We start from the raw sequence: 21,537 nt of genomic DNA on the forward strand, positions 1-21,537 counted from the left end.
CTGCGGCAACTGTGTGATGCCATCATGTCAATATGGACCAAAATCTCTGAGGAATGCTTCCAGCACCTTGTTTTATCTATGCCACGAAGAATTGAGGCAGTTCTGAAGGCAAAAGGGGGTCCAACCCGTTACTAGCATGGTGCACCTAATAAAGTGGCCGGTGAGTGTAAGATTACAATTGTAAAATAATTTGCATTCATAAACGCCTCTAGTCAGTCTTAATATCCTTACCTACAACAGGATCATAGAGAAGATAATCATCCATTCTCCACCTGAAACCATGAGGTTATTCAGGTACTATAAAAAGTATACACTTTAGTATATCAACTAAATCCTTCTAGAACAGGACAGTTTGGTGCTGGTGGCCTGAATGATCAGCATGTCCACCATAATATCATCCATGTGGGGCTCCAATTGACTTTCAGGGGCTTTGCTGAGGAGCAAGATGTGGAGAAGCAGGGTCCAGAGGAGTAGAAGATGCAGAAGTAGGTTTGAGGCCTTTCGCAGGAGAGGAGATCACCGCCATCTGCTGCTTCCATCTTCTTTGGGAAAAGCGTGTCCCACAAAGAAGTTTATAGGGGTTCGCCATCAAAAAGAGTCCCCCAGGAACAGAGCCCAACCCCTCTGAGGAGGGACAGTAATGGGTGGTAAGATCAGTATGGACATTGGCTGATAGAGGAACATCTGCCATGAGGCTCAGGCACATGCGCACTTGTATGTTACCATTTTAAAGGAACAGTCTAGTCACAGCCGATTCATTGAATTCTACCTTATGAAAAGTCCGAAGGGAGGAGCGTGACTCCAAATTCTAGTCATACCCCTCCCTTCATGCTAAATGTACATTTCTGACCACGTGAGGCCAGATCTTAAGATGTCAGAAGTTGGTGAAAGGTTATAAACTCACCCACACTCTTCATATCATAGGTGAGAAGGAGCATTTAGAAACCCATGATGACTTTCTATGTGACCAAATGTTCATGTAATGAGGTTAAAGGAAATCTACCAAGTAACAAACCATCTCCATCTCCTCAGCCACACACACGCAGCATTCGAGCTTTATTCTATGGTTTACTATGATCCAACAATATCCATAAAAATACTTTCCTTAGAAAAACACAATGAGAATTCTTTGCATTGTCGTCTATTTAAAACAATTTAGACCAACATTTTTTGCATATGGTATTTTTATTGCGGTTTTTAGGAGGGGAACTTAATTTCTGTCTAATAAGTTTCCTACATTCTTATAATGAAAATGGTCTCTACCTTATGTGAATTCTCTGTTATGTTGCTCTGTGAATTCTCAGATGATGGTCTAGATTATATTTCCTGGAAAAATATTTCCCACATTCAGTACATGAAAATGGCTTCTCCCCTGTGTGAGTTCTCTGATGTTGTATTAGCTTTGATTTCTGGGTAAAACACTTCCCACATTCAGTACATGAAAATGGCTTCTCTCCTGTGTGAGTTCTCAGATGTTGAACAAGGTGTGATTTCCTACTAAAACATCGTCCACATTCAGGACATGAAAATGGCTTCTCTTCTGTGTGAGTTCTCTGATGTTCCACAAGATCTGAATTCTGGCTAAAACATTTTCTACATTTAGCACATGAAAAACGCTTTTTTTCTACATGAGTTATTTTATGTTTATATAAATTTTTTCTTTTGGAAAAACAGTCCCCACATTCAGTACATGAAAATGGCTTCTCTCCTGTGTGACTTCTCTGATGTTCCACAAGATACGACTTCCGGGTAAAACATTTTTCACATTCAGTGCAGGAAAATGGCTTCTCCCCTGTGTGAATTCTCTGATGTTCCATAAGAACTGATTTTTCAATAAAATATTTTCCACATTCAGCACATGAAAATGGCTTTCTGTCCATGTGAGTTATTTTATGTCTATCAAAATATGTTTTTTTTGTAAAACATTTCCCGCATTCAGTACATGAAAATGGTTTCTCCCCTGTGTGCGTTCTCTGATGGTCCATTAGATGTGAATTCTGGGTAAAACAGTTCCCGCATTCAGTACATGAAAATGGCTTCTCCCCTGTGTGAGTTCTCTGATGTCTATTGAAGTGAGATCTATCTGTAAAACATTTCCCACACTCAGCACATGAAAATGGCTTCTCCCCTGTGTGACTCTTTAGGTGCTTAAGTAAATCCCATTTCCCAATAAAATTCTTCCCACATTCAGTACATGAAAACGGCTTCTCCCCTGTGTGAATTTTCTCATGTGTAACAAGACCTGTTCTCTGGTTAAAACATTTCCCACATTCCAAACATGAATATGGTTTTACCCCAGTGTGAGTTCTCTGATGAATTATCAAAGCCCGTTTATTGTTAAATCTTTTCCCACATTCAGTACATGGAAACGGCTTCTCCCCTGTGTGAGTTCTCTTATGTACATTAAGATTTGTTTGCTGGGCAAAACATTTTATGCATTCAGTACATGAAAATGGCTTCTCCCCTGTGTGACTCCTCATATGTCTTTCAAGAGCTTGTTTCCGGGGAAAACTCTTCCCACATTCCGGACATGTTAATGACCCTTTTTCTTTATGACTCCTCTTGTGAATGGAAAGATCAGATTTCTTTTTAAAACCCTTCCCGCATTCAGAACATGACAATATTATTGACAGACTTCGCCCAGTTCTTTTTCTGTCAATATGGGATCGAGTCTCTTCTATTTCGTGACAGGGAGATGAAGAAAGAGATCGATAGGAGCTAATATTCTGAGCTGCACCTAGAAAAAATAAAATACCGATCCAAAATTATTTATAATCGTACAACAACCGGGACTTGTATCACCATAGAGCTGACAGATCAGAGCTCGGCACAGGGTACATACATATGTACAAGAAAGATCTTCAAATCATATCTTAGCACATATAAACAAAGAAAATTCAAACATGTTAAGATCTGATTTTTCGAGACGTTGGGAAACCCATCATAATAGACCAACCAAGTCTTGGGTTGTATATAGAATCTTACAAATATAATTGCGCATCCTGTACCCAGTATGTCCTGTTTCTTTAGTCCAACAATTTCAGACTCCGCACCCCTTACACCAGGGGTGGGCAATTTTCCCATGGGGCCACAAGAAAAATCGGAATGGTTTTAGAAGGCTGGACTAATATACTTCACTCAGATCTTCCCATTACCAATATACTGTATGCAATATATATATATATATACTGTATATACTGGCGTATAAGACTACTTTTTAACCCCTTAAAATAATGGCTACAGTGGGGGGTCGTCTTATACGCCGGATATACGGGGGCCACACTGTGTGAGGTGTTTTTTTTCCCCGTCAGCGCGCAGAGAGCCGCTTCCTGGGACCGCCGCGCATGCGCGGCAGTCCGCCTCTCACAGTCATTAGAAGAGGCTTAGTACGCGCTGACGGGGCGGCACGCTGTATGCTAATGCAGCCGCCCTGTCACATCGGTCGGCGTCACAGAGCTGGGGGTCACAGGCGGCACTTACAGAAGCATGTCGGATCTTCATTAATATCGCAGCTTACAGTTATGATCACCAGGCACTTGCTCTCTTGTTTGTTTTGCAAAGTTTTAAGCAGACTTTTTTTCATTTGGGAGAGGGGTAGTCTTATACAGTGAGTATATACCAAATTCTATATTTTTAGGGCAGAAGTTGGGGGTCGTCTTATACGCCCAGTCGTCTTATACGCCGGCATATACGGTATATATACCAGACCTTTGTTATGGCTACTACTCAGCCCCGGATCTTCCTCACAGCTTTCAGCTTCCTTAATGGTAATATTAGCCATCTTCCATACAAGCAGCGAAGCAGCCGGGATCAGGTCAGCCCAACATCATCTAAAGCAATATCTCTGCCCAGCAATATCCTCCAGCGTTGAGACACGTTGAGGCATCAACCCAGCACGTGAGGGCATCAACTTCACCATCACATGCAGCACGAGCAGATAGAGACTGAATCAGGAGGACTCCAAAGCCACCGGGCAGCCAGCAGATATGACATGTCATAGCAAGGCCTCGGTTCGCTTTCAGGTGCAAGGGTGGTCAGGGAAGGGAGCTCAAGACTCCTCACCCAGCATCACTACAGAACCCACCAACGCAAAGCGCTCCACGCTCCTTCTCTGTCCTACAGCGCCAAAATATTCAAAGTCTAACAGCTAACCCTGCCTAAGAGTGATCTCCTAGCGATCCAACTTATTTGTTATGTTTTAGATAAAGTATCGAGCAAAAGTCACAAATTTAAAAAAAACAAAATAGTTACCTTCAAAATAAAAGCAGCTCAGTTCTATTTCGTTACAGGTCTTGATTTCACACTTTTGACTTCAAATTTTTCATTGATCCCACACGGACCTGACAGAGATAGCTCCAGGGCCGGATGTGGGCCATGGACAGTACAATGCCCGGTTCTGCCCTAGACTGAACATAAGTGTCTAGATCAAGGGTGACTTCAACATTCCCACCGACAACTTACCACACCCCGATCTCCCTATCACTTGAAACGATTTACCTGCTCTCTAAGCATTTCATGACATCTTCTTCGAATAGGTTGTGACTTTGATCTGAACCTGAAAATTTCCTCAGTTACAAGTTCTTCTTTTCTCCTAATCACCTCCCCTGGATGTAACCTCCGTCGGCATTTTATAAAAGGAAGAAAAATCCACAAGATACATGAAAGGCTCTTACCCTCCTCTGTCACTGATGAGGGGATTTCCTCTCCGCTCCTCCTTCCACCACAACTTTCCTGGAAAGATCCAACATGAAGGACATGAGAAAACAATTCAGAGTTTATAAAATATTTTCATTACATCGATCTATAGAAATCGAAGGTCCATCTACCTGATTAACGAGTGGAACATTCTGATTTAGTTGATGTGTCTGACCGGATCCATCTATAGGAAATATACACAGTGACTGATCCATTGTCTATATGTGATGATGAGATGATGGAGGAGGTGACCTCACACCTGCTCTGTCCTCTATAATCAGGAAGGTCTCCTCTTACCTGGTGATGTGAGGGGCTGGTGGTCCTCCATCATGATGTCCTTGTACTGGTCCTTGTGTCCTTCTATATACTCCCACTCCTCCATGGAGAAATAGACAGTGACGTCCTGACACCTTATAGGAACCTGACACCCACAATGACACAGTCATCACCCAGACCCCTCCCTTGTGTTATTGTACAATGTCCCAGCATTCCCGGAAGCGCTCACCTCTCCGCTCAGCAGCTCAGTGATCCTGGAGGTAAGTTCTAGGATCTTCAGTGAATGAGGTGGAGGCTCGGTGATGGGGCTCTGGGTCCATCCTCCTGACACACGGGGGGTCACACACTCACCAGACGACTTCTTCACTACTGTGTAATCCTGTGTATGGGGAGACACTGATCACTACATAGATCCTAAGAATCCTTCACCTCTCCAGTCATTTCCCGCTGTTATTCCTAGAGATAAGAGCCGTGTCCTGGGAGACTCTCACCTCTCCGGTTATCAAGGAGATCATCTCCAGGGTGAGCTCCAGGATCCTGGCCGCCATCTAGTTTCATTCGTTCTTCACCCCTGGAACATCATAAGAGATTTATGGTCTTTTGAAGGAAACTTTAGATATAGGAGTTTAGTAGATAAGGAGGAGTGAGAAGGATTAGTACACGCTGTCCATGGTGTAATAGTCTAATGTCAAACAACCCTGGCGCATGTGAAGTGAAGAGGTTTGAAGTGACCTACGAAAATTACCGACCTCTCCGTTCTTTTAGGTGGGAAAACTTGTAAAATTAGCAGAAGATCAAATACTTGTCTTCCCCACAGTAACCCCATTGGACCCTTCATTTTTGTGATCTGTGGGGGTCTCATCACTGAGACCCCAATGATCAGCAAGTTTGGACCTATCTTGTGAGTAGGGCTTAACTTGTGTTCATGGGAAAACCCCTTTAACTAAATATCCCATAATCCATTACACATATTAATTGTACATCCGTTCGTAGGAGATGTTTTCAATACGACGTCACAGATGGAAGGATAATTTAAATGGACATATGCAGTTAACGTTACATAAAGAACCATAATAAGAGCTAAAAGCTTCTCCCCGGTCTCCTCACGACTTACAGGCAGAAGGTAGGTAATGGCTGCCAATTTACCATGAGGCCTCACCTCCATCTCTCAGTACACGTCATTGGGAGCGGCACATCATCATGCCACATCTCCTCTCTACAACCACCATATCCTCCCCTTACACCAGACCCCATTACACCATGTCCCCCTTCCCTCACACCGGCCCCATTACACCATGTCCTCCTACCCTCACACCGGACCCCATTACACCATGTCCATCTCCCCTCACACCGGACCCCATTACACCATGTCCCCCTCCCCTCACACCGGACCCCATTACACCATGTCCCACTCCCCTCACACCGGACCCCATTACACCATGTCCCCCTCCCCTCACACCGGACCCCATTACACCATGTCCCCCTCCCCTCACACCGGACCCCATTACACCATGTCCCCCTCCCCTCACACCAGACCCCAATACACCATGTCCCCCTTCCCTCACACCGGAACTCATTACACCATGTCCCCCACCCCTCACACCGGACCCCATTACACCATGCCCCTCTCCCCTCACACCGGACCCCATTACACCATGTCCCCCTCCACTCACACCGGACCCCATTACACCATGTCCCCCTCCACTCACACCGGACCCCGTTACACCATGTCCCCCTCCCCTCACACCGGACCCCATTAGACCATGTCCCCCTCCCCTCACACCGGACCCCATTACACCATGTCCCCCTCCCCTCACACCGGACCCCATTACACCATGTCCCCCTCCACTCACACCGGACCCTATTACACCATGTCCCCCTCCACTCACACCGGACCCCATTACACCATGTCCCCCTCCACTCACACCGGACCCCATTACACCATGTCCCCCTCCCCTCACACCGGACCTCATTACACCATGTCCCCCTCCCCTCACACCTGATCCCATTACACCATGTTCCCCTCCCCTCACACCAGACCCTGTTACACCATGTCCCCCTCCACTCACACCGGACCCCATTACACCATGTCCTCCTCCACTCACACCGGACCCCATTACACCATGTCCCCCTCCCCTCACACCGGACCTCATTACACCATGTCCCCTTCCCCTCACACCGGACCCCATTGCACCATGTCCCCCTCCACTCACACCGGACCCCGTTACACCATGTCCCCTTCCCTCACACCGGACCCCATTACACCATGTCCCACTCCCCTCACACCGGACCTTATTACACCATGTCCCACTCCCCTCACACCAGACCCCATTACACCATGTTCCCCTCCTCTCACACCGGTCCCCATTACACCATGTCCCCCTCCCCTCACACCAGACCCCTTTACACCATGTGCCCCTCCCCTCACACCGGACCCCATTACACCATGTCCCCCTCCCCTCACACTGGAATCCATTACACCATGTCCCCCACCCCTCACACCGGACCCCATTACACCATGTCACCCTCCCCTCATACCGGACCCCATTACACCATGTCCCCCTCCCCTCACACCGGACCTCGTTACACCATGTCCCCTTCCCCTCACACCGGACCCCATTGCACCATGTCCCCCTCCACTCACACCGGACCCCGTTACACCATGTCCCCTTCCCTCACACCGGACCCCATTACACCATGTCCCACTCCCCTCACACCGGACCTTATTACACCATGTCCCACTCCCCTCACACCAGACCCCATTACACCATGTTCCCCTCCTCTCACACCGGTCCCCATTACACCATGTCCCCCTCCCCTCACACCAGACCCCTTTACACCATGTGCCCCTCCCCTCACACCGGACCCCATTACACCATGTCCCCCTCCCCTCACACTGGAATCCATTACACCATGTCCCCCACCCCTCACACCGGACCCCATTACACCATGTCACCCTCCCCTCATACCGGAACCCATTACACCATGTCCCCGTCCCCTCACACTGGACCCCATTACAACATGTCCCCCTCCCCTCACACCAGACCCCTTTACACCATGTGCCCCTCTCCTCACACCGGACCCCATTACACCATGTCCCCCTCCCCTCACACCAGGCCCCAATACACCATGCCCCCTTCCCTCACACCGGAACCCATTACACCATGTCCCACTCCCCTCACACCGGACCCCATTACACCATGTCCCACTCCCCTCACACCGGACCCCATTACACCATGTTCCCCTCCTCTCACACCGGCCCCATTACACCATGTCCCCCTCCCCTCACACCAGACCCCTTTACACCATGTGCCCCTCCCCTCACACCGGACCCCATTACACCATGTCCCCCTCCCCTCACACCGGAACCCATTACACCATGTCCCCCACCCCTCACACCGGACCCCATTACGCCATGTCCCCCTCCCCTCATACCGGACCCATTACACCATGTCCCCGTCCCCTCACACTGGACCCCATTACACCATGTCCCCCTCCCCTCACACCGGAACCCATTACACCATGTCCCCCACCCCTCACACCAGGCCCCAATACACCATGCCCCCTTCCCTCACACCGGAACCCATTACACCATGTCCCACTCCCCTCACACCGGACCCCATTACACCATGTCCCACTCCCCTCACACCGGACCCCATTACACCATGTTCCCCTCCTCTCACACCGGCCCCATTACACCATGTCCCCCTCCCCTCACACCAGACCCCTTTACACCATGTGCCCCTCCCCTCACACCGGACCCCATTACACCATGTCCCCCTCCCCTCACACCGGAACCCATTACACCATGTCCCCCACCCCTCACACCGGACACCATTACGCCATGTCCCCCTCCCCTCATACCGGACCCATTACACCATGTCCCCGTCCCCTCACACTGGACCCCATTACACCATGTCCCCCTCCCCTCACACCGGAACCCATTACACCATGTCCCCCACCCCTCACACCGGACCCCATTACGCCATGTCCCCCTCCCCTCATACCGGACCCATTACACCATGTCCCCGTCCCCTCACACTGGACCCCATTACACCATGTCCCCCTCCCCTCACACCAGACCCCAATACACCATGCCCCCTTCCCTCACACCGGAACCCATTACACCATGTCCCACTCTCCTCACACCGGACCCCATTATACCATGTCCCACTCCCCTCACACCGGACCCCATTACACCATGTCCCCGTCCCCTCACACCGGACCCCATTACACCATGTCTCCCTCCACTCACACCGGAACCCATTACACCATGTCCCCCTTCCCTCACACCGGACCCCATTACACCATGTCACCCTCCCCTCATACCGGAACCCATTACACCATGTCCCACTCCCCTCACACCGGACCTTATTACACCATGTCCCACTCCCCTCACACCGGACCCCATTACACCATGTCCCCCTCCCCTCACACCAGACCCCTTTACACCATGTGCCCCTCCCCTCACACCGGACCCCATTACACCATGTCTCCCTCCCCTCACACCGGAACCCATTACACCATGTCCCCCACCCCTCACACCGGACCCCATTACGCCATGTCCCCCTCCCCTCATACCGGACCCATTACACCATGTCCCCGTCCCCTCACACTGGACCCCATTACACCATGTCCCCCTCCCCTCACACCAGACCCCAATACACCATGCCCCCTTCCCTCACACCGGAACCCATTAAACCATGTCCCACTCTCCTCACACCGGACCCCATTATACCATGTCCCACTCCCCTCACACCGGACCCCATTACACCATGTCCCCGTCCCCTCACACCGGACCCCATTACACCATGTCCCCGTCCCCTCACACCGGACCCCATTACACCATGTCCCCCTCCACTCACACCGGACCCCATTACACCATGTCTCCCTCCACTCACACCAGACCCCAATACACCATGTCCCCCTTCCCTCACACCGGACCCCATTACACCATGTCACCCTCCCCTCATACCTGACCCCATTACACCATGTCACCCTCCCCTCATACCGGACCCCATTACACCATGTCCCCCTCCCATCACACCGGACCCCATTACACCATGTCCCCCTCCCCTCACACCGGAACCCATTACACCATGCCCCCCTCCCCTCACATGGGACCCCATTACACCATGTCCCCCTCCCCTCATACCGGAACCCATTACAACATGTCCCCCTCCCTTCACACCGGACCCCATTACACCATGTCCACCTCCCCTCACACCGGACCCCATTACACCTTGTGATGACGATACAGAAGTATATTGAGGTGTTGTGCTGGAGCAGCTGGAGATGAGCAGACCCGATAGTTGGGTTCGGAATTGGTGTTCCGCCACCTGGACATATTGCAGCATCGGAGGCTGAACAGGGAATTGCGGCCCCCAGCTACCGGGTCAGGTGGTAGAACCCGATCATTGGGTCCTCTCTTGTATATGTCCGGGTCAGGCGGCAGAACCGGATCATTGTGTCCTCTCTTCTATATGTCCAGGTCAGGCGGCAGGACCCGATCATTGGGTCCTCTCTTCTATATGTCCGGGTCAGGCGGCAGAACCCGATCATTGGGTCCTCTCTTTTATATGTTCGGGTCAGGCGGCAGGACCCGATCATTGGGTCCTCTCTTCTATATGTCCGGGTTAGACGGCAGGACCCGATCATTGGGTCCTTTCTTCTATATGTCCGGGTCAGACGGCAGAACCGGATCATTGGGTCCTCTCTTGTATATGTCCGGGTCAGGCGGCAGAACCGGATCATTGTGTCCTCTCTTCTATATGTCCAGGTCAGGCAGCAGGACCCGATCATTGGGTCCTCTCTTCTATATGTCCGGGTCAGGCGGCAGGACCCGATCATTGGGTCCTCTCTTTTATATGTCCGGGTCAGGCGGCAGAACCCGATCATTGGGTCCTCTCTTTTATATGTTTGGGTCAGGCGGCAGGACCCGATCATTGGGTCCTCTCTTCTATATGTCCGGGTTAGACGGCAGGACCCGATCATTGGGTCCTCTCTTCTATATGTCCGGGTCAGGCGGCAGAACCCGATCATTGGGTCCTCTCTTCTATATGTCCGGGTCAGGTGGCAGGACCCGATCATTGGGTCTTCTCTTCTAGGGCCCGATCTTCTCATAGAACATGTCCAGTACACAGAGTGTATCCCGGGAAACCTGCTCCGGATAAGAGGAAGATCTTCTCATAGAGGCCGAGAGAAGTCACCGGATATTCAGCCGATTCATATAATATCAGATAATAATATATAGATATAATAATCTGCTGCTCGTCTCCCCCTAATAATATCACAGAGGAAGAACAGCGCAAGGATCCGACAGAGGAGGAAACTGCACCATGTGACCTGAGACATAAGACAGCGACAATTATCCCCCGCACTACAACTCCCGGAGTACAATGTGTCTAAAATGCTGGGAGTAGTAGTCCCTCCTTTTAGTGTGTTTGTGCTCCTGGAGCATGCTGGGAGTTGTAGTCCCTCCATATAGTGTGTATGTGCTCCTGGAGCATGCTGGGAGTTGTAGTCCCTCCATATAGTGTGTGTGCTCCTGGAGCATGCTGGGAGTTGCAGTCCTTCCATATAGTGCAGTGGTTCTCAACCTTTGTAATGCTGTGACCCCGCAATACAGTTACTCATGTTGCGGTGACCCCAAACCATGCGATTTGCATTAAAAACACAATAAAATCGCGGCTCCAAAGGCTTTCGGCGACCCCTGTGTTTTGGTCGTTCGACCCCTGCTGGGGTCACGACCCACAGGTTGAGAACCACTGATATAGTGTGTGTGCTCCTGGAGCATGCTGGGAGTTGCAGTCCTTCCATATAGTGTGTGTGCTCCTGGAGCATGCTGGGAGTTGTAGCCCCTCCTCTAATCACTTACCTCTTCTCTCCTCTGGCATTGGGTAGGCAGGAGAGCAGCAGCACCGAGAGATCTCACTACAGTAGCTCCACCCCTCTGTGACATCACGGGAAGGGGCGGTCTACCATATTACGGTAACCAGGGGAAAGAGACAGAGGAGAGAGAGCGGAGAGAGACTACAGGGAGAGAGAGAGGAGAGAGACTACAGGGAGAGAGAGAGGAGAGAGACTACAGGGAGAGAGAGAGGAGAGACTACAGGGAGAGAGACTACAGGGTGGAGAGAGGAGAGACGACAGGGAGAAAGAGAGGAGAGACTACAGGGAGAAAGAGAGAGACTACAGGAAGAGAGGAGAGACTACAGGGAGAGAAAGAGAGAGACTACAGGAAGAGAGGAGAGACTACAGGGAGAGAGAGAGAGGAGAGACTACAGGGAGAGAGAGAGACGAGAGACTACAAGGAGAGAGAGGAGAGACTACACGGAGAAAGAGGAGAGACTACAGGGAGAAAGAGAGGAGAGAGACTACAGGGAGAAAGAGAGGAGAGAGACTACAGGGAGAAAGAGAGGAGAGACTACAGGGAGAAAGAGAGGAGAGACTACAGGGAGAGAGAGAGGAGAGACTACAGGGAGAGAGAGAGGAGAGACTACAGGGAGAGAGAGAGGAGAGACTACAGGGAGAGAGAGAGGAGAGACTACAGGGAGGGAGAGAGAGGAGAGAGTACAGGGAGAGAGAGAGGAGAGAGACTACAGGGAGAGAGACTACAGGGAGAGAGACTACAGGGGGAGAGAGAGGGGAGACTACAGAGAGAGAGGAGAGACTACAGGGAGAGAGTGAGAGAGGAGAGACTACAGGGAGAGAGAGGAGAGACTACAGGGAGAGAGAGAAGATACTACAGGGAGAAAGAGAGGAGGGAGACTACAGGGAGAAAGAGAGGAGAGAGACTACAGGGAGAAAGAGAGGAGAGACTACAGGGAGAAAGAGAGGAGAGACTACACGGAGAAAGAGGAGAGACTACAGGGAGAAAGAGAGGAGAGAGACTACAGGGAGAAAGAGAGGAGAGAGACTACAGGGAGAAAGAGAGGAGAGACTACAGGGAGAGAGAGAGGAGAGACTACAGGGAGAGAGAGAGGAGAGACTACAGGGAGAGAGAGAGGAGAGACTACAGGGAGGGAGAGAGAGGAGAGAGTACAGGGAGAGAGAGAGGAGAGAGACTACAGGGAGAGAGACTACAGGGAGAGAGACTACAGGGGGAGAGAGAGGGGAGACTACAGAGAGAGAGGAGAGACTACAGGGAGAGAGTGAGAGAGGAGAGACTACAGGGAGAGAGAGGAGAGACTACAGGGAGAGAGAGAAGAGACTACAGGGAGAAAGAGAGGAGGGAGACTACATGGAGAGAGAGACTACAGGGAGAGAGGAGAGACTACAGGGAGAGAGGAGAGAGACTACAGGGAGAGAGAGAGAGAGGAGAGAGACTACAGAGAGAGAGGAGAGAGACTACAGGAAGAGAGTAGAGAGACTACAGGGAGAGAGAGGAGAAACTACAGGGAGAGAGAGGAGAGACTACAGGGAGAGAGAGAGGAGACTACAGGGAGAGAGAGAGGAGACTACAGGGAGAGAGAGAGGAGACTACAGGGAGAGAGAGAGGAGACTACAGGGAGAGAGAGGAGACCACAGGGAGAGAGAGAGAGAGGAGACCACAGGGAGAGAGAGAGGAGACCACAGGGAGAGAGAGAGGAGACTACAGGGAGATAAAGGAGAGACTACAGGGAGAGAGAGAGGAGACTACAGGGAGATAAAGAAGAGACTACAGGGAGATAAAGAAGAGACTACAGGGAGATAAAGGAGAGACTACAGGGAGAGAGAGAGAAGAGACTACAGGGAGAAAGAGAGGAGGGAGACTACATGGAGAGAAACTTCAGGTAAAGAGAGGAGAGACTACAGGGAGAAAGAGAGAGGAGAGAGACTACAGGGAGAGAGGAGAGAGACAACAGGGAGAGAGAGGAGAGACTATAGAGAGAGAGAGAGAGAGGAGAGAGACTACAGGGAGAGAGAGGAGAGACTACAGGGAGAGAGAGGAAAGACTATAGGGAGAGAGAGGAAAGACTACAGGGAGAGAGAGGAAAGACTACAGGGAGAGAGAGAGAGGAGAGACTACAGGGAGAGAGAGGAAAGACTACAGGGAGAGAGAGGAAAAACTACAGGGAGAGAGAGGAGAGACTATAGAGAGAGAGAGAGGAGAGAGACTACAGGGAGAGAGAGGAGAGACTACAGGGAGAGAGAGAGAGGAGACAACAGGGAGAGAGGAGAGACTATAGGGAGAGAGAGGAAAGACTATAGGGAGAGAGAGGAAAGACTACAGGGAGAGAGAGGAAAGACTACAGGGAGAGAGAGAGGAGAGACTACAGGGAGAGAGAGGAGAGACTACAGGGAGAGAGAGGAGAGACTACAGGGAGAGAGAGGAGAGACTACAGGGAGAGAGAGGAGAGACTACAGGGAGAGAGAGAGGAGAGAGACTACAGGGAGAGAGAGAGGAGAGAGACTACAGGGAGAGAGAGGAGAGACTACAGGGAGAGAGAGGAGAGACTACAGGGAGAGAGAGGAGAGACTACAGGGAGAGAGAGGAGAGACTACAGGGAGAGAGAGGAGAGACTACAGGGAGAGAGAGGAGAGACTACAGGGAGAGAGAGGAGAGACTACAGGGAGAGAGAGGAGAGACTACAGGGAGAGAGAAGAGAGACTACAGGGAGAGAGTGGAGAGACTACAGAGAGAGAGGGGAGAGACTACAGAGAGAGAGGGGAGACATACTACAGGGAGAGAGAGAGAGGAGAGACAATGGGGAGAGAGAGGAGAGACTACAGGGAGAGAGTGGAGAGACTACAGGGAGAGTGTGGAGAGACTACAGGGAGAGAGAGAGGAGAGACTACAGGGAGAGAGAGGAGACATACTACAGGGAGAGAGAGAGAGGAGAGACAATGGGGAGAGAGAGGAGAGACTACAGGGAGAGAGAGAGGAGAGACAATAGGGAGAGAGAGAGGAGAGACTACAGAGAGAGAGAGGAGAGACTACGGGGAGAGAGGAGAGACTACAGAGAGAGAGAGGAGAGACAAGTCTGTATACATTTGTATATATAGAGGTGTCGTGTACATGTGTATATATAGAGGGGTCGTTTACATGTGTATATAACATGTGTATATATAGAGGGGTGGTGTACATGTGTATATATAGAGGGGTGGTGTACAAATGTATATATAGAGGGGTCGTGTACATGTGTATATATAGAGGGGTCGTGTACATGTGTATATATAGAGGGGTCGTGTACAAGTGTATATATAGAGGGGTCGTGTATATGTGTATATATAGAGGGGTCGTGTACATGAGTATATATAGAGGGCTCGTGTACATGTGTATATATAGAGGTGTCGTGTACATGTGTATATGTAGAGGGGTCGTGTACATGTGTATATATAGAGGGATCGTGTACATGTGTATATATAGAGGTGTCGTGTACATGTGTATATATAGAGGGGTCGTGTACATGTGTATATATAGAGGGGTCGTGTACATGAGTATATATAGAGGGCTCGTGTACATGTGTATATATAGAGGTGTCGTGTACATGTGTATATGTAGAGGGGTCGTGTACATGTGTATATATATAGAGGGGTCGTGTACATGTGTATATATAGAGGGGTCGTGTACATGTGTATATATAGAGGGGTCGTGTACATGTGTATATATAGAGGGGTCGTGTACATGTGTATATATAGAGGGGTCGTGTACATGTGTATATATAGAGGGGTCGTGTATATGTGTATATATATAGAGGGGTCATGTATATGTGTATATATATAGAGGGGTCATGTACATGTGTATATATAGAGAAGAGGGGACGTAGGACAGGATTGGATGTTATGAGGAGACACAGCAGCTGAGCTGTACTGTCTCGTAGTGTAGATTTGTACGGTGTTCGTCATGGAGAGTAGAAGAAGGGTGAAGAAATCAGGCGAAACCTTTCAGAGAGTGTCAGAGTGCCCCTAGTAGTCACTTACAGCCACAACTGGAGATCCTACGTCATGTGGCCAAGGAACTCTAACTGATTCTGCACAAAGATACAAGACTAAAAGAAATATTCCCAGTCCCTCCTCTCCTGTCCTTCTGGTAACCTCCAAACCTCAAACAACTTGTTGTCCGGAGCCCTGAGACCCCCATCAGAAAATGTCCCCTCACCTGCCTGCAAAGCAATTGTAACACATGCAGCACATTCACACTGGTGATCAGGTACCTCAATCACAGCAGGTACATAAGATCAAGGGGACATGTTCCTACAGGTCTTCTCATGTGGTACCTTATTATGTGTGAACAGTGTCCAACCACAGGCCTTTATGTTGGGGAAACATCCAGAGACTCCATCAGCACATGAACTCGCACCGATCTGATATTAAAAATGAAAGGAAAGATCTTCCAGCGGCTGCACATTTCTCCAGAGAGGACCACACTATGGGAGATCTGCAGATCACTATTATACATGTTATCTTGCCTATGAGCCTCCTGTGTCTCCTGTCAGGATAGATGTCTAGTCGGTGTCTCACCTGTAAAGTAAATCTCTGGTTATTGGACCTGGTGATATACAAGTATTGATCTTCTGTGGGGGCTAATAGTTGGGAGTTATGTAGTGAAGTCATCAGCCATCATCTGTCTCATTAGTTATTATTCCGCCATACAGGCTGATGGATGAGTTATGTCCCCAGCAAGAAGCAGACGTCAAATATTCCTGCTGGAATAATGAATTAGTGGAAAGGAATGTAACAAAGCGATAGTAGGTTGTAAATCATGAGATCTGTGTAGAGAATCCTTTAGAGCAGGGGTCCCCAAACTTTTTACATATGGGGCTGTTCACTGTCCCCCTCAGACCGTTGGAGGGCCGGACTAAAAATAAATATCAGTACATGTGACCGCATCCGTAATACACTGGCACCCCCCTCAATTAATTATTTAATATACTGCACCCCCTTGTAAACTATTTTAAATATTGGCCCAATTAATGAATTAATTGGGACAATTAATTATTAAATATACTGGGACCCCTCTCCATTAATTATTGAATATGCCTCCCCCCCATTAATTACTAGACTGCCCTCATAATTAATTATTTCCTATGCTGCCCCCCATCTTTAATTATTTCCTATGCTGCCCTCCACCATTAATTATTTCCTATGCTGCCCCATATAATTAAGTATTTCCTATACTGCCCCTCCATCATTAATTATTTCCTATACTGCCCCATATAATTAATTATTTCCTATACTGCCCCTCACCATTATTTCCTATACTGCCCCTCATAACTAACTATTGGCCTCCGGCCACCACAATCTTTTTACTGCCCTTTTTAATAAAAAATAAAAATCCTGTACTCACCTAAGTCTCCCGCAGCGTGTCTTCTATCTTCTTGCAGCGTGCGGGCAGGGTCCACGGCCGCGCATCCAAGTTCAAAGAGCGATGTGCGCCGGGGTTGTATTCCGACCACATCGCTCCAGTAATAGTGCTCGAGCGGCCGTTTCAGGCCGCACCGGGCACTATACAGTGACGGGCAGGAGCTTCTTGTCCGGACGGACGGAGGCTCCTGCCCGACTGTCAAGGCCGCGGGGGCCCGGCGCTGGTGCGACAAACATCGGGGGCCAGGTCGAAATGGTCCACATGCGGCCCGCGGGCCGTAGTTTGGGGACCCCTGCTTTAGAGTGTCCGCTTAGCTAAGAGAGCTTGATAGAAAGAGAAGGGCAATAATGAGACAGATAAAAGTTATTGTGGAAAAGTAATTTGAAGAAAAAGAGAGGGAGATTTTACGTGTTATTTTTTCCTCCCTGAAACAAAGATGGCGCAGAGCAGCGCCCTGTTAGACTCCACCCCCTTTATCCCATATCATCAGAAGGGGGGATTAATGGAGTCGGGAGAGACTTGTTATAATTGTGGTGCTCCCCTCCTCCCCAAATCACCATGGCATCAGTCACGCCCCTTTATCTTTGTTTTAGGCAAATGCCACTCCCCACCATGCTTTAGTGGCGGCCATCTTAAAACAGCATGCCTATGACTGAGCCCCGGCAGCCATTTTACAAAAACAGTTTCGCAAAACTTAAAGTTAATTGACTATGACTTTACTCTGTTGGCAGCCATAGAGGCTGGCTGAGGATAAGAAACTTTGAGAACAGTAGGTTGTTCAAATTCAAGAGTAGGAAATGTCAGTGATGTTTTTGAGGGTAAGATTTATGTAGAATGATGGAGAATTGGAAAGATGACATGATGGAATGTGAAGGCTGGTAGCATTGTGGTGGGAAAGCAGGTGCATAGAAATAACTGTGTTCAGGTGCAATGGAGAGAATTCTGGGAATGGATAGTGCTGTTCTGTTTATGGTCCAGTTAAAGCATTTGATTCTGATGATTATAGAAACCCCCTGTGGTTTGGAAAATTATTCAGACAAGGCAGTGGGCGGTAGAATGTTTTAAAGTAACATTTCCCTGTATTACTCCTGAGACTTGTTGTTCGATAGTGGGACACGCAGCTGCAGAGATATCACAAGAGCGGCAACATTTCAGCCCAGTGTTATATTGTCTTGTTGTGTTCAAGGTCTTTAGCAATGGAAAGTACGGGCTCAAAGCCAAGGAAGTAGATAAGACTCATAGCTCATGATTTAGCGAGCTGAGACCCTCTAGTGTTTGAGCAGATAGTGGCAGCTTATTCATTATTAAACTTTTTATTTCTTGGTTAGAACCTCTCTGATTGTTAACAAATTACGGTTTACAGTTATATTATAATATTTTAGCTGTGTGCTAATAAGTGCGGCCCAAACACTTGAACAGCCCGGTACTAATGTTTACAGTATGTTTTCTTTTTATTTCTGAGCAGGTTTTGTCCTTTTATATGCATCCAGGTGACATACTGCCTTTGGAGCAAGGGGGAGAAGTATTTAGTTAAATTTAATTAACTTTTACGGAGGACCATGATTATGTGGCCCATATGGCCCAAGAGACGGTGGGATTTTCTCACGTCAAAGATTTAGTACCCGCACCTTGTACTCTTTGTGGATGGTTCCAGGTATTATTATGAAGGTAAATGTTATTAACATGTTATATGCTGTCATTGCACAACCCAACAAGGAACCAGGTATAAGAAACAGAAGCACTGCCAGAAGTGGAACATAACTGAAAGTATGTCCCTTAGCTTAGGGTAAGACAGATAGCATGTACACAGATTCAAGATATGTTTGGAACAGCTCATGTTAACAGCCCTATGTGGAAAGCTAACACCGGCAGCAGGCGCCTAGTGAAACATGCAGACCTGATTAATATACTTATGAAGAGGCTACTCGAGCTTACAGTAGCTATTGTTAAGAGTAAGGCACACACCAAGGTGAACAGAAATACAAGGGAACGTCCAAGCAGATAGAGCAGCCAAGGAAGCTGCCAAGACGTCTGTACCCTTAGTCTCCACCATGACTGTGTTGCCGGCTAAGGAAACCTCTACCTTGGTAAGTCCTAACATGCTACAGGTCCTGCAGAGACAAGCGGCAAAAGAAGAACAGAAGATGCAGCAAGAAGAAGGTGCCAGTCTGATCTATGGACAATGGACTCTTTACAACCTATTGTGACCCAGGTGACTTATGGTTATATACACCAGTTTAAAACATCTAGGTGTTCCAGTATTTGGTGAAGGTGCCACCCAGGGCACACCCAATATTTTTGTATTTTTCCCAGAAAGAGGCGTATTGACTATGTTCAGTTCAAAAATGGTCTACAGGTATGTGTGACCAAAAGTGCTCAAAAGTACCCACTTCTCAAGAGAACTTAAGATTTAGCGATAGATTAGGTAGTCGCATCCCACCTCATCCACAAAGTAGCAGGAAGGTTGAGAGGTTGATTGGGACTATAAAACTAAAGATCCAAAAGGCAATGGTGGAGACCGGGAAACCATGGACTGAGGGTCTACCATTAGCCATTAGCCCTTTCATAGGCCATAGGCCAGTAAAAAGACAGGATTGAGTCCCTACAAGATTTAATTTGGTTTGGTTCTAGATTGTTATTATTCAGAGTTGCTCCAAATGCAGTATGGGAGACTTGCTGACTATATGGACTATATGATAACCTTACACACGCTCTGTACTAAAGTATGTTTTTGAGTTTTCTCTTTCATCAGCTTCAACCTGGAGATCAGTTGGTGATAATGAGCCATGTAAGGATGAGAGATGACCCCGGAGATGATGATGCCTTCCAGGTTCTGCGGACAACAAGTACTCCAGTAAAGCCAGAAGGAAGTCCTAATTGGATTCACTGGAGTCAAGTTTGTTACTTTTATGCTTCATTAAAGTTTTGATAGGGATTAATAAACTTCTTAGGGAAGCCAATAAACTCTAGTATTGACCACCCATGGGACTCTTAGATTTCAGTTGGTAAGTGATTGGTGGTCAGCCCTTAAAACAACTAGTATTATTTCTTTGTGTGTCCTTATTAGCCCTTCTATTATTCTGTTTTCTATTACATTTTGGTCATATGTTGTGTGAAGAGGTTAATGTCTAAGGCACGTCGGAGAAGGGAAACCAGTGGGGACATTGGAATCTCAGTCCCCTCACTTAAAACCCAAGTGGTTTATAAGGATATCTAGAAAGTGAAAGAATAGGAGGAGTCTAATCAGCAGACAAGTCCAAGGGCGGTAGATCGTAAGGTTCTGTCCGTCTCAAACTGGTGAAGAAATCCTATCCCCTTCCCCACTGCTGACTGACTCCTAAGGGATTAACTGAGGTGTGAGGGGGAGATAAAATAATATCATTTTTGGGGGGACTGTGAAGTATTGTTATATGTTTAATGAAAATGTTTTTATTTTTCATATACTTGCTAAATGCTGAAAACTAAGATGAGGCCAGACTATGGATGAAGATTGATAACAGAGCCCTGTGCAGTGATTAACGATTCTGCCCACTACAAGAAGAAACAGCCTCAGTTTCTGTGATTATCATATTATAATTTACTAACCAATGAACTACGGACATTACTTCTTATCTTTAGCTAACCATGCCAGGTCCAGCCCACTGAAGGTTTCAGTAAAATCCTTTGTGACGTGAATCAAGTATCACATCTGCCTAAGTCTTGTAGAGGATCAGTTGTCGGCAGAGATTGAGATATTATACCACTCCTCCTTGGTGTAATTTCTTTGAGCTCAGCTCTGTTTTATTAATAATTAGAGAATCTGATTACGGCTCTGATTACTCTCTGTGACAATAATGGTTCATGCACCTGCGTGTCCATCACAAGACCACGGACAGATTTCTAACCACCGGAAGTAAGTAGTAAAGCTTTTTATAGAAGGACAGCAAGCAGAGATCTAGAAAACCGCCTCTATGGAGCCGACGCTCACGATCTCCATCAGTTCCATTAATGGAGCAGAACGGTCATGCGCGGCTGTCTGCTCCATTAGTCTGCGAGACCGATGAGGGGTCTGATGGAGTACATCACTGAGACCCCCACCGATCAGCAAGTTAGGCCCTATCCCGTGGATAGCATTGTGGCATTGTAAGTTGTCTTGGGACCCGAGCGTTTAAGAAAGGATCCTAACTGAGAGATCTCTAGCCATGATAGATGCATGGTCTCGGGATTCATGGCCAGGTCCTTGAACAATGGCAACGGGGCTTCGCCCAGGAGGTCGTGCATACAAAGGTTTTGGCTGA

At 48.3% G+C, this 21,537-nt stretch overlaps 3 protein-coding genes across 3 annotated transcripts in view; 2 read left to right on the plus strand and 1 right to left on the minus strand.

Annotated features, from left to right (window-relative positions):
* The window catches only part of LOC140119779 (uncharacterized), a 654,457-nt gene that overhangs the window by 357,797 nt on the left and 275,123 nt on the right, over nucleotides 1-21,537 (plus strand). The gene's annotated exons all lie outside the window — the stretch shown is intronic.
* The window catches only part of LOC140119822 (uncharacterized), a 661,039-nt gene that overhangs the window by 277,018 nt on the left and 362,484 nt on the right, over nucleotides 1-21,537 (plus strand). The window lies entirely within an intron of this gene.
* LOC140119807 (uncharacterized) lies at nucleotides 1,062-13,888 on the minus strand. Its single transcript, XM_072139207.1, has 7 exons — nucleotides 11,849-13,888; nucleotides 5,463-5,542; nucleotides 5,201-5,350; nucleotides 4,993-5,116; nucleotides 4,827-4,879; nucleotides 4,674-4,731; nucleotides 1,062-2,737 (listed from the first exon to the last, which is right to left on the minus strand). Exons 2-7 carry the CDS (start codon nucleotides 5,517-5,519, stop codon nucleotides 1,281-1,283), a joined length of 1,899 nt encoding a protein of 632 aa, XP_071995308.1. The 5' UTR covers nucleotides 5,520-5,542; nucleotides 11,849-13,888; the 3' UTR covers nucleotides 1,062-1,280.

The sequence above is a fragment of the Engystomops pustulosus genome, chromosome 2, assembly GCF_040894005.1.
Source record: "Engystomops pustulosus chromosome 2, aEngPut4.maternal, whole genome shotgun sequence".
Taxonomy (NCBI): domain Eukaryota; kingdom Metazoa; phylum Chordata; class Amphibia; order Anura; family Leptodactylidae; genus Engystomops; species Engystomops pustulosus.

Bases quoted from the DNA above. Each gene is read 5' to 3' on its own strand.
- LOC140119807 (XM_072139207.1), bottom strand. From the start codon at position 5,519: ATGGCGGCCAGGATCCTGGAGCTCACCCTGGAGATGATCTCCTTGATA. The intron at 5,117-5,200 runs GTGAGCGCTTCC...TGTGGGTGTCAG, and splicing joins CTGAGCTGCTGAGCGGAGAG to GTTCCTATAAGGTGTCAGGA. The intron at 4,880-4,992 runs GTAAGAGGAGAC...TATTTCCTATAG, and splicing joins CCAGCCCCTCACATCACCAG to ATGGATCCGGTCAGACACAT.